The 13828-nt window shown below is 38.0% G+C and overlaps 1 protein-coding gene across 1 annotated transcript; it reads right to left on the bottom strand.

Moving 5' to 3' along the window:
• Positions 1 to 6097: 6097 nt before the first annotated feature.
• LOC139736485 (beta-1,3-galactosyltransferase 1-like) lies at positions 6098 to 12616 on the bottom strand. Its single transcript, XM_071647236.1, has 2 exons — positions 12526 to 12616; positions 6098 to 7196 (listed from the first exon to the last, which is right to left on the bottom strand). Exon 2 carries the CDS (start codon positions 7140 to 7142, stop codon positions 6135 to 6137), a length of 1008 nt encoding a protein of 335 aa, XP_071503337.1. The 5' UTR covers positions 7143 to 7196; positions 12526 to 12616; the 3' UTR covers positions 6098 to 6134.
• Positions 12617 to 13828: the final 1212 nt, after the last annotated feature.

The following is a 13828-nucleotide window of genomic DNA, read 5'->3' as shown; positions in this document are numbered from 1 at the left end:
AATGAAATGAATCTAAGCTTATGAAATGAGATGCATTGCATTTATTTCTTTTGGTCAGCAGCGAAGTCGTGCACATACTATTTTTTTTTTGAATCACCCTGTAAAATCTCTTTGGCGTAATCATGGTCGCAGGAAAATGGCGGAAATGAATGTATTACGGTCAATCTAACTCCATCCGTCCTCTTCTGCACGGAAAGTCATGCCGTCCAGTCTGCAAAAGGGCGTGCATCAATTGAGCAAAACTTGGACCACATCAGGCTGAGCGCGCATTGAGTTGTGTGACTGAAGCATGCTTTAAAGGGGAAATTCAGTCCATATACGTATAAGTTGGTCTGATAAAGAAGAGTAAAATCATAGTAGTTCATTGGTAAAAATTTGACCGAAATCAGATGAAAAGTAAGGAAGTAAGGGAGGGGGGATGACATTTTGAAGATTGCTAATCTCTCCAAAACAGTTCTTGTATAACAGTGGATATGATTATGCAAATGAGTGAACTAACATGTCAAAACCCCACAATTTTCCATTGATTGTTAAAAAAACCACGAAATGATGAAAATTCAACGTTTCTGTCATTAAGTGTCAAATATGATTTTATTCCTGGTTGAATGACTTCAGAATAGTGATTAGTTAGTTATACCAAGATTTGGGCCTCGAGCATTATTGCGTTTGAATAAAAAAAAAATAGTATGTGCACGACTTCGCTGCTGACCAAAAGAAATAAATGCAATGCATCTCATTTCATAAGCTTAGATTCATTTCATTATCTCACTTTAATACCTTTGCGCAATTCGATTTTTGCACTCTTTTAAAGAATGCCTCCTGTTCATTCAAGCAAAAAAGCACATAACACACACACACACACAATTTATTTATATACATATACACTGTATATATATAGATTATATATATATATATATATATATATATATATATATATATATATACATATACATTGATTAGGTTGTCCACGTGTTGGCAAGAAAAGATAAGAAACAAAACTGGAACAAAGTTCATGCTGTATTCACGAACGGTTTATTTCTGCTCACAAATTTTCGAGCGTCTCGCCGCCCTATCAGCACTTGAGAAAGGGCGGCGAGACGCTCGAAAATTTGTGAGCAGAAATAAACCGTTGGTGAATACAGCATGAACTTTGTTCCAGTTTTGTTTCTTATATATATATATATATATATATATATATATATATATATACATATATCATATCATATCATATATGTGTATATATATATATATACACATATATAATATCAATTTAAAAAGCGCAAAACCTAAAGACATATTCTTCTGCGCTGCAAAAGCTTCTGATGTGCTTGATAATAATGAACAATTAAATGAAAAGATGTGTTTTTAGCCGTGATTTAAAAAATGCTACGGTTGGGGATTTCCGGACTTGTAATGGTAGATCATTCCAGAGTTTGGGAGCTGCACAGGCAAATGCTCTGTCTCCCAGTGTTACTTTTATTTTACATGTTGGATATATAAATATATATATATATATATATATATATATATATATATATATATATGTATGTTGGATATATGTGTATGTATATATATATATATATATATATATATATATATATATATATATATATATATATAGTAGTACAACTATAAATTGAATGGTTCTCAAAAAAAAAAAGAACACTCCTCTAAAAATATGGATGAGAATCTTTCGTGAGTTGGCTGGTTTTATAATGATGGCAATTTTTAAAGGAAACCAAAACCAATAGAAAAATGTGGATTGAATGAATGCAGTTTAGTAGTAGAGCACATCAGGGAAAGTTTGAGGAAAATCGGGCAAAAGCTTTTAATTTTTACATCTTTGGTGGTGGAACCGCTGGATGAGGAGACTACTAGAGGTTATGACGTCATGTGTGGACAACAGTGATTATGAAGAAAATATCAAGGGAATTCCGCAAAAAAAAAAGAAATCACTTATCTTTTATAATGAAAGAGCACTTGTCTAAAAGCTTTCAGAAAGCAGGGGGAACAATTGCTACCTTTAACATATGTCAGTAGCAAGTTGATGGAATGTGTAATTGTCATGACAACTGAATTTTTGTGAAATTCCCCTTTATACTTTCTTTACATTGTTGTCCACACATCTGTAAACTTATTTTCAACACACCCTGTATGCTCACCAGTATAACCACCTTGGATTACTTCTGGAAGGCGGAATTATAGTGCCAGAGCAGAGCCACTGCTTGATGGTCGGTCAATCGAAAGCGAAACAATTTTTCCCTTTCTTTTCTTTCTTTTTCTTTTCCTGTTTGTTTGTTTGTTTGTTTGTGTTTTTTACGCGTACGTGCAAAATCCCGCCTGGCACTATAATTCCGCCTTCCAGAAGTAATCCAAGGTGGTTATACTGGTGAGCATACAGGGTGTGTTGAAAATAAGTTTACAGATGTGTGGACAACAATGTAAAGAAAGTATAAAGGGGAATTTCACAAAAATTCAGTTGTCATGACAATTACACATTCCATCAACTTGATACTGACATATGTTAAAGGTAGCAATTGTTCCCCCTGCTTTCTGAAAGCTTTTAGACAAGTGCTCTTTCATTATAAAAGATAAGTGATTTCTTTTTTTTTTGCGGAATTCCCTTGATATTTTCTTCATAATCACTGTTGTCCACACATGACGTCATAACCTCTAGTAGTCTCCTCATCCAGCGGTTCCACCACCAAAGATGTAAAAATTAAAAGCTTTTGCCCGATTTTCCTCAAACTTTCCCTGATGTGCTCTACTACTAAACTGCATTCATTCAATCCACATTTTTCTATTGGTTTTGGTTTCCTTTAAAAATTGCCATCATTATAAAACCAGCCAACTCACGAAAGATTCTCATCCATATTTTTAGAGGAGTGTTCTTTTTTTTTTTGAGAACCATTCAATTTATAGTTGTACTACTATATATATATATATATATATATATATATATATATATATATATATATATACATACACATATATCCAACATACATATATATATATATATATATATATATATATATATATATATATATTTATATATCCAACATGTAAAATAAAAGTAACACTGGGAGACAGAGCATTTGCCTGTGCAGCTCCCAAACTCTGGAATGATCTACCATTACAAGTCCGGAAATCCCCAACCGTAGCATTTTTTAAATCACGGCTAAAAACACATCTTTTCATTTAATTGTTCATTATTATCAAGCACATCAGAAGCTTTTGCAGCGCAGAAGAATATGTCTTTAGGTTTTGCGCTTTTTAAATTGATATTATATATGTGTATATATATATATATACACATATATGATATGATATGATATATGTATATATATATATATATATATATATATATATATATATATATAAGAAACAAAACTGGAACAAAGTTCATGCTGTATTCACCAACGGTTTATTTCTGCTCACAAATTTTCGAGCGTCTCGCCGCCCTTTCTCAAGTGCTGATAGGGCGGCGAGACGCTCGAAAATTTGTGAGCAGAAATAAACCGTTCGTGAATACAGCATGAACTTTGTTCCAGTTTTGTTTCTTATCTTTTCTTGCCAACACGTGGACAACCTAATCAATGTATATGTATATATATATATATATATATATATATATATATATATATATAATCTATATATATACAGTGTATATGTATATAAATAAATTGTGTGTGTGTGTGTGTTATGTGCTTTTTTGCTTGAATGAACAGGAGGCATTCTTTAAAAGAGTGCAAAAATCGAATTGCGCAAAGGTATTAAAGTGAGATAATGAAATGAATCTAAGCTTATGAAATGAGATGCATTGCATTTATTTCTTTTGGTCAGCAGCGAAGTCGTGCACATACTATTTTTTTTTTTGAATCACCCTGTAAAATCTCTTTGGCGTAATCATGGTCGCAGGAAAATGGCGGAAATGAATGTATTACGGTCAATCTAACTCCATCCGTCCTCTTCTGCACGGAAAGTCATGCCGTCCAGTCTGCAAAAGGGCGTGCATCAATTGAGCAAAAATTGGACCACATCAGGCTGAGCGCGCATTGAGTTGTGTGACTGAAGTATGCTTTAAAGGGGAAATTCAGTCCATATACGTATAAGTTGGTCTGATAAAGAAGAGTAAAATCTTAGTAGTTCATTGGTAAAAATTTGACCGAAATCAGATGAAAAATAAGGAAGTAAGGGAGGGGGGATGACATTTTGAAGATTGCTAATCTCTCCAAAACAGTTCTTGTATAACAGTGGATATGGCTATGCAAATGAGTGAACTAACATGTCAAAACCCCACAATTTTCCATTGATTGTTTAAAAAAAAGAAGAAATGATGAAAATTCAACGTTTCTGTCATTAAGTGTCAAATATTATATTATTCCTGGTGGAATGACTTCAGAATAGTGATCAGTTAGTTATACCAAGATTTGGGCCTCGAGCATTATTGCGTTTGAATGAGAAACTGGAAATTTTATGTACAAATTATATGTGGCAAGTTGTAAGGGGATGACATGCTCACTTTTCCATTTGCATAATTCATATTAACCGTTCAAGAATTGTTTCCTGAAAAATTAGTGAAACTTCAAAATGTCATAACTTTCTTATTTTTCACCCGATTTCGATCAAAACTATACCGTTAAACTCATAATATTTTACTCTTTTTTGTCAGACTAGCCTTTATTTGGAATGGATTTCCCCTTTAAGACTTTGCAAAATAGGTCGTCTGAAAAGAGGCGTCTTTCTTTTTTCAAAATCCGTTTAATACGAATCATTTCTCTACACCTACTTAAAATAAAACGACATATTGATCCTGAACATTACGGTTGCAATATCTGTTATCATGACTTCCTGCCGAAAGACTTGTTACAAGGTAATCCCAGATTTAAAAACAAAACAAAAACTGTTTAAACATATTCCGTATCTGAAATAGTATTACAGTACTCTGTCTTGACAATAATGTCGTTTTCTCTTCTTTTTATGTTTACTCTTGTCTGTGCACACATCATGACTACGCAAACACTCATTCAACGTCCCATGTGTTTGAAACAAATATACTGTACGCAGGGGAGAAAAAAAGACAACGTCATCGAACACAACTTCAGATGCACATTAAACTCAGGGCGAGACATTTAATGGCAAGCAAGCAAATGAGAGACACAGCCGACTGATACACAAGAGATATAGCTTGAATGCACATCCTGAGTCTGTGCGTTGTACATAAGCATTTACTGCTGTGCTGCATGCACAACATCTCACAACTCAATCACGTAAAGCCCCAGATCCTAATGAAGGCCAGGCAGACGGCAAACTTGTTTAAAAGGATCGTACTATAGTTTTGGTTGAGACGTGTCGTCAGGTTTCTAGTTTCGTGTGTGTGTGCGATAATGAGAAACCTTCTGTGAAAATCAAAGAACATGTGATTCCAAGAGGAATTCAACGTTTATCTGATGAAAATTGGTTTTGAAATGGCTGAGATATCTAAAACAGAGCAATCTTGATAAAAAGTGGGACCCACCTTTTATTACCATCGCTTTGTTTTACTTTGTTGTTTGATGTCTCGGCCATTCCAAAACCGATTTTCGACAAATGAATTTTGAATTCCTCCTAGAATGGTACGGTCTGTACTATTTCATAAGTGGTTTCTTGGCATCTCGCAAATAAAAGCCCAATTCTCAGTTCCACCAATGTACCGTAGTATACGATCCCTCCAAAGGGAGAAGAAGAGAGCAACGTCTGCCTCAAACTTGATTTCTTCCACATACATACGAATTTCAATAATACACAGTATTGCTACAGACATACGAAAATATGGTACATAAGATCTCCATTATATATTTTCACATTTCAACAAAATGAACACACCCGATATGAAATGAACAAAGTGAAATGTCGGTGGTTTCACTTTCTCCATTTTGGCAGTGCATTTATTCACAAGCTACAAAAAAGGGGAAATATAAGCAAAATATGTATATATGTATTATATTTTGGTAGATTCTAGTTGACTTTACATTTCAATATAAAATTATTGCCTGCATACGGTAAACCTATATCTAACTGCGTATATGCATGCCATTCGTTATTGCACTGACGCCATTGTTGCTGTTGCTACTGTTTTCAGGCTTTACAAAACATCAAACAAAGAGTAGAAACAATGTATGCATAATGTTAAACAGCAGGCATGAGCGCTCCTGAGTTGACGTAAAGTCTTCCCATATTTGACGCTTCTCTGTCATGGACATCGAGCTCAAATGGGTGGTAAAAATAGATTTATATCTGCAGAAAGAGTACGCCACAGGGTAATTATTAAACTCTTTGTGCCGGACGGGCATGACGCCTAACTTACGGACACAGATACCGATATAGACGTCTTCCAGGGGAAGGTAAGGTGTGACCAGAGATGTCTCGTAGATTTTCGAAGGCAAATCTCCGGAGAGAATGTACCCAGATCCCGAGCAGAATGGAGGATAAGATCGGTCAGGGTAGAGTGATTCAGGGATGTACCACTTGCTCTCGGGGTCACGGTGAGGCTTGCTCCGGATGACCAGGCCCATCATAAAGTTCTCGGCGGGCACCTCTGGGTTGGAAAGGTACCTCACGATGCTCTCGTACCCGACGAACATATCGTCGTCCGTTTTCATGACGTAGCCGGCGTGGGCGCAGAAATTCCCAGCCCACTTCATACCCATGATGGTCTTTAGCGTCAGGTGTTTGTAGCTGTCGACGAAGTTCTCCTTTAGCAGGTCTCGGTGCTCTTCGCTCTCGCGTTCGACGCGCCGTTGTAGGATTGCGTCGCTGGTCTTACCTAATAGAAAAAGAGTGACGATGCGTTTGCCGTCCACGGCCCGGACCCCGCCCCATGTATCTCGGACCAGGCTACGCAGAGCGAAATTCTTCGGCGCGCTGTGGACTAGAACGAGGAGGAAAACCTCCTTGGCGGTGCCGTCTTCGTTCTGGCACGCCGACGGTTCGTTGATCTCGAGCTCGAACTCATGGCGGTTCGTCGCAACGACGTCCAGGAACTTCGTTGGGTCGCTGTACCACCCATTCACAAGGGAGTAGGTGTACCACGAAGCGACTATGATTCCTACAACGAGTCCGAGGACACACACCAAACGCCAAGCCCTTCGTCTGGCCAGCATAGCTCCGTAGGGTCATACCAAAGCGTTGTGAAAGGCGCATCCTTCTCTGGAAATCTATCATTTTGACAAAATATAACAGACCGACAGAAAAATTAATGATCATCCCAATCAATAAATGAGTTATGCGGGGAAACATACTTGTTGAACTGGAACACAATGTGGATATAATGACAAACATGCTTTTCTATTCATAACAAATATCGTCTGTTCTTGAGTAATGATTCTGTATTCTTTATGCATACTCTTAGATTAATAATTATGTAAGGGGCGCTGAGGTACAGTGGATAAGACTCCTGACCCCCAATCGGAGGACCCGAGTTCGAGTCCTTCCTAGTGCTTGGACACGATGTTTTACCCACCATGTCCCTCTCGACCCAGGTGTATAAATGGGTACATGGCAACGCTCGGGTGATAATAATGGCAGGGCCCTCTTTTAGAGAAGTGCCAACACTGACGAAGAAGAAGGTCTTATTATTGTTATTTTTGTGATGATGGTGATGATGATGATGATGATTATCATTATTATTATCATCATTTATTTGTCTATCAATTTATTTATTCAGTTTTCTTTACCCAGGGTAGCCCCATCAGTGGTTTATACACTGTTATCCTAGGGGGCCCTGCAACAGAATGACGAAATATATCATTATTATATAAACTTCAAATTACATTGTAACTTCACAGTATTGAAAGGTCGTAATTTCCTCTTATCGAAGCAATCATAATATACCAAAATTGCAAGTTGCAATGATTTCCTTTTTATTAAAGAACAAACAAACAAACAAAAGAAAACCTATTCTGCGTGTTCGCTTTTAATGAAGATCCCTTTTAGGTGCGTGCTTTTCATCAATGAATTTTGTGTGCGTTCTTGTTCACCTATGTAGTAAGCATTGCCAAAGAGGACAAGAAAGATCCTCCTATCCCCTGTCACGATTGGAGAGCAGACAAACCTAAAATTTCTTTTTGTTACTTTAGACAACACATTCCTGAAGATGACACATTTCTGGGGTAGACAGATGGCATATAAATTTACAGTATGAATTGAACATAACAAAGTGTAAGGTAGTTTTATGTATGGTTGATAGGTTATAACACCAGTAAGGGGTTTGTATGTAAGTTTGATAAATGTTGTAACACTGTATGTATAAACAGTGTGCCCAGCAGTAAGAAACTGTGTGTCACAACGGAATGAATAGAACCCAACTGAATAGGCTTTGGATTAACAATATATCACTAGGATTAAGAATATAATACAGGGCACAGCATGTATAGCCCTATCTCTACTCCCCAAGTGAGTCACTCTTTTATATTAAAGCAGTATATTGTTCACATGTAACATATACTGGTACAGCTATTAATTAACATGTCTGTAGCTATAGTAACCAGACTAATAAGCATAAACATAGATACAGTGTATATACAGTGTGACTAAGAGAACAGGGTCAGTCTGGATTCCCACCTTCTTCAGGTGAGGACCTCAGATAAGCCAGGGAGGTGAGACAATCACCTCCCTGGATAAGCTAAAACCTCTAGCCACCCCCTCCGTTGGGTTACGGCTTTTATATTATATATGGGTTATATCGCACTTATACTTGGCTGGATCTTGTGAATTTGTTTCCATGTTCGAAGTATCTTGAGTTCAATAAACCTGCTGGTGGACTTCAAATGAATGTGTGACGCTTCATCAATAAACTGCTGTTGTTAACACTCTACCACGCTACCTCTAAATTATAGAGTGTTACAAAGTATTCATGAAGGACTGTCATTGTAATTGTTGCGATGTATATATATGCACGTTACATACATACAATTGCCCCGTGTATATGTTATGTACATATTTATACATACGACAATGCAAGAGTACAATATATAATTATATGTTCGTATTCACACAGAAAGAGACATGGATACAGTAATGTACAATTAAATTGAGTGATATGAGTTTTAAGAGAGAGAGAAAGAGTTCTCTCTAACCTTAAACCTCTATGATATATAGAAATGAAGAAAATGGGATAGCTTTATGGTGTTTGGAGACATAATGGTAGGTGCAGTCACCAAGAAGACTCACTTTAAATTGCATGAGCCTGGACTGAAAACTAATCCCTGTTTTGTCCCGGTGCCCTCATGAACATTGTACACCTAGTACCTGCGTTCGCTGCACAAGTGAAGTCTGATGACACACTGACAAAGCTCGCCCTACCCCAACACGAACAATCACGTTGTGATTTTATGATAATGATACATCATGCATAACGCAGTTTGGAACGTCCTCCATGCACTCCCTATGGCATAATAGCGATGAGTGTCATCAATGCCACTAGCTTAGCCTGCACTCAAGACCCTAATATGATAAATCATTAGTGATTGGCATGGTCTACTTCTAAGAGAATTACTAATGCCGGAGACAAAAACGCATTCCAAAATGTCATTTGAAATTATGGCATAACGTATGCAATGCTAACCTACAAAAATAAGATTGGAGTTACTAACAGTGGACTGAATCTGTCATTTGTTGCAGAATTATGCCTTTAAATATCCATCCGACTGAGTATTAAGCTTTGAGGTTATCAATCGATGGTACAGATTTACCATAGTGCCGTGTACGTATGCCTATATAATTCGTTTAAAGATTAACTACTCACCCTGGCAGGGAGATCATAAACACGTATAGTTACACTCATGTTACATCCCTTGAGTAAGACGGTCATTGCATGCGCTGTGCAGATTACCGTATGGCACCTGAGCAGGTCGAAGAACACGTAGTGGTTATCAATGTACAAACAAAAAAGAGCTGAGCTCACAACAGTTGTATTCGTATGATTATGCTCCCATGTTCGTTCTAGCCACTCAATATTATGCTACGTATGAACCAAACTGGATATGCACCACAAATGGTCATATCTCATCAAGGAAGATTATTTTGTCTTACGACTCTTATTGATGGTATTACTCTTCGCCATCGCTACTTAAAAAGGATATGTGGTAGATAATGGTAAAGACGCGGGTTAGCGCTAACAGAAATTGCGCGATTCAATATTACTGAACGGCTGTATGTCTATAGTAATTAATTTTGTAAAGAACTGTACTGAAAGATTGCACCATATCAGAGTATCACTAGTATGCTTTGTCGGAATTCCGCGCAAAAATAATGACAACTTCCAAACGAATGCGTCCTTCCCAAGTGCTTTTTGGTTTATTGTATTCACACACACATTTATGCACATACAATGTCATGCTCCCCCCCCCCCCCCACCCCCCTCAACAACAGCAACAACAACAAAAAGAGAAGACACGGACAGTTTGCCGCTCGCCATTCATGATCTCCAAATTTTTTTTTTTCTGGCAACCTCCATTATATTCGTCCTTCATGGTGAAAAATGTGTTCGCAACCTATTTGAAATAGTGCACTATGTACAGGAGGCCTACTATGTATAACAGCTATACTGGGGTCGCAGAGCGGTTTTTTAGAGGGAGCTGATGACTGGAGGGGAGCTGGGCGTCGATGCGTCAACATTTCACGCGCATCCATGGTGAACTTGAATCACTATGAAGCATTGGAATTTAATCATGCACAGTAAAGATACTGTGCACGACCCACCGTATGGAAGCTGTACGGAATGTTAATTGGGTTAATGTGTGCGTGTGTATTGCATGGGTGCACGATTTGAAAACAGGGATTACACGTAACGAACATATCAGATAAAGTAGTAGTAGAAGGGTATACAGTGTCGGCTTGTGTTAGCAATGGTATACTGGAAAATAGGAGTAGGCCTCCCCTACGTTTGGGGCAAATGTTTCAGCAGTGATAGCAGTGCCAGCGCAGTAGTGCAGTGCAGTGCCTTTGCGGAGTGGTAGTTGCTATAGTTGTTGTAATTTAAAGGGGCTGTACAGTACTGGTTGAGGTGGGGATTCATGTTTTTTACATTCCTAAGTGAGATAATGAGAAACCTCTTATGAAATATGAAAGAGCATAATATTATAATTTTAAGAAGGATTCAACGTTTATTTGATGAAAATTGGTTTTCAAATGGCTGAGATATCCAAAAAAGTGATAAAAATAAAAGACTACAGGCCACGCCTTTTATCAGGATCTCTTTAGTTCACCTTGTTTTTAGATATCTCGGCCATTTCAAAACCAATTTTCATCAAATAAACTTTTGATACCTCTTAGAATTGCATGCTCTCTGACATATCTCATAGAGTACGTGGTTTCTTAATATCTCGCAAAACGTTAAAAGCTAAATCCTCACCTCGACCAGAACTGTGCACACCCTTTAATAGTATTGACAGTGGTAGTCTCTTCAGATTTGAAGTTGTAGCTGTGTTGACACTATTTTACCTGTAAACCCTGTCATTACTATCACTCTAGCAGTGCCAGTTTATGGGCCGAGAGGCCGCGGGACATTGTGGATAGAAACATCTTGTAAAAACATATCTTGTCCAAGAAAGTAAGCACTGGGCTGGATTCGAACTCGGGTCCTCTAATTGGAAGTCGAATGCCACAGTGCCCCCGCTAAGCAGCAGCATATAGTATACGTGATAGAGATAGTGGGAGTGTAGTATACTGGTATGGTAGTAGTTGTGGTAGTAGTATAGTAGTAGTTGTAGTAGTAGTAGTTGTAGTAGCAGTAGTAGTAGTAGTAGTAGTAGTAGTAGTAGTAGTAGTACTAAGTAGTAGCAGTAGTAGTAGTAGTAGTAGTAGAGTAGTAGTAGTAGTAGTAGTAGTAGTAGTAGTAGTAGGTAGTAGTAGGAGTAGTAAGTAGTAGTATAAGTAGTCGATGTAGTACTTAGTATAGGCCTTCTCATATTTGTTGTATTAGGTAAGTACGCTATCGGTAATAAAGTGGTCCCATGAGTGTAAGAGTGGTACCCCTAGAAGATATGATGATTTGAGTTGTTAACAGTGTACGACCAAGAAGGTATAAAACCTGGTATGACGTACGCTGTGCTTACACATGCTAGATGAAAGCACATGCATTGTATAGGTTTTCCGCGACTACAACTTCCATTACCAGGATTACCCTATACCCTCATTGAATTCATTCCACCACGTACACAGACGACGGAGAATGTGAACGGTACTTCCCTGTCGTTCTTGCAATGCAGACTGCCAAGAAGATGAATTCGAGCTGCGGGCTAAGTTGTTTTGAGGAGGAACTGAGTGCTCTCTGCTCAGAGAGGCTGTTGAGAAATGGCCTGCCTATAAGGAGATCTCGGAATTTTTCGACTGGGTTAAAATTCACGAAAGAGCTGGGTACAGATCTTTCCACCACTCAGATATTGATCTTAAATCATCGGTGCATTCCACTACTGGGCACGACTATCTATGTATAGTATACGCAATGTGCAGTTATAGACGACATTCTATTACATGTATACTCACCCTGTAGCAGACGTAACCCGGGGAAACCGTGGGGACTCCAGTATGTTATTTTACTTCGGCTCCATTCCAGCGGCTGTACGACGTACACGACAGTCGCTGTGATTACTAATGCTGCTGTGGCACCGGCTATCAGCTGGGTAGGGTCGAAAGACGTGAATTCATAGAACCGACTGTAACCGAGAGAAACCGAAGGGAGCCGAAAGGACACGGCATGAGCACAGGAAATGAAGAACGGTGGAGTATTGCGGAATGCACATAAAAGGCAGTTATAAAGATTGAACGAAAGACACTACCCACTAGATTTATAGAACAAGCTTTTTGTTGGGGGTGGGGGTGGGGTGGGGAGGAAAACATGAATAAGACGGGTATAACATTTCAAGGGAGTTGCAGTTGTATCTATCTAATACAGCGTGTACTCCCGTTATGACGAATACGGTTATAACGAAATTTCGGTTACAACGAAGTAAAAATTCGAGCCGCAATGTTATCTACCTTGTGCTTTTTTATTGTTCATTTGTTCAGTTATAACGAAATTTCGATATACTAGTAACGAAAGAAAACTACCGGTCCCGAGAACTTCGTTGTAACCGGAGTCCATTGTATATGCGAATGCTATAACTCTGTACTCCGGAGTATTTAGGAATCAGTAACGTAAATTGAAAAAAAAATTAAAACTCAATGTAAATCTTGTCGCGAAATTATTCCCTTCTTTTACACGAAATAGGGGCCTACTAGCATACTGACGGAATTCAAATGTTCTAATATCTCACACACCAAAATGTTTATAAGACACGTATTTTTATATACATTATATAGGTTGATCTGAGGAGATTTCGCAGTTTCTGAACTATAAACCGAAAAACATGTTTTTATATGTAATATTGTAGCTAGCCATGTCAGTACCTCTTAGACCACTATGTTGTTAAATGAACACGGTAGTTCAAACTTCAAAATGTCATTATTTTGTTAAACAGGGGGGTGTTTCATAAAGCTGTTCGTAAACTTACGAACGACTTAAGAGCGACTGGTGATCAGTTCTTGTGCCGAATTATGTTCTATATTATGTTCTTTATGTTCTTTATGTTCTTTATGGAAATTCTGATAAGCACAGCACATCAGAACAGATCACCAGTCACTCGTAAGTCGTTCGTAACTTTACAAACAGCTTTATGAAACACCCCCCCCCCCCTTCCCGGTTTGAATTCCGATTTCGATGCAGTTTCTGTTTTTCTGTTGACCAGGACTTAAACTCTTTCTAATAGGAAGAAGTACAGGTATTTTGATATCTTCTTCTACAGACGGA

Source organism: Diadema antillarum, unplaced genomic scaffold (assembly GCF_040938485.1).
Source record: "Diadema antillarum isolate AM-2024a unplaced genomic scaffold, OU_Dant_1.0 seq00000649_RagTag, whole genome shotgun sequence".
NCBI classification, from domain to species: domain Eukaryota; kingdom Metazoa; phylum Echinodermata; class Echinoidea; order Diadematoida; family Diadematidae; genus Diadema; species Diadema antillarum.
Note: the sequence above shows the minus strand (reverse complement) of the source record. Positions and strands in the feature narration are given on the sequence as shown.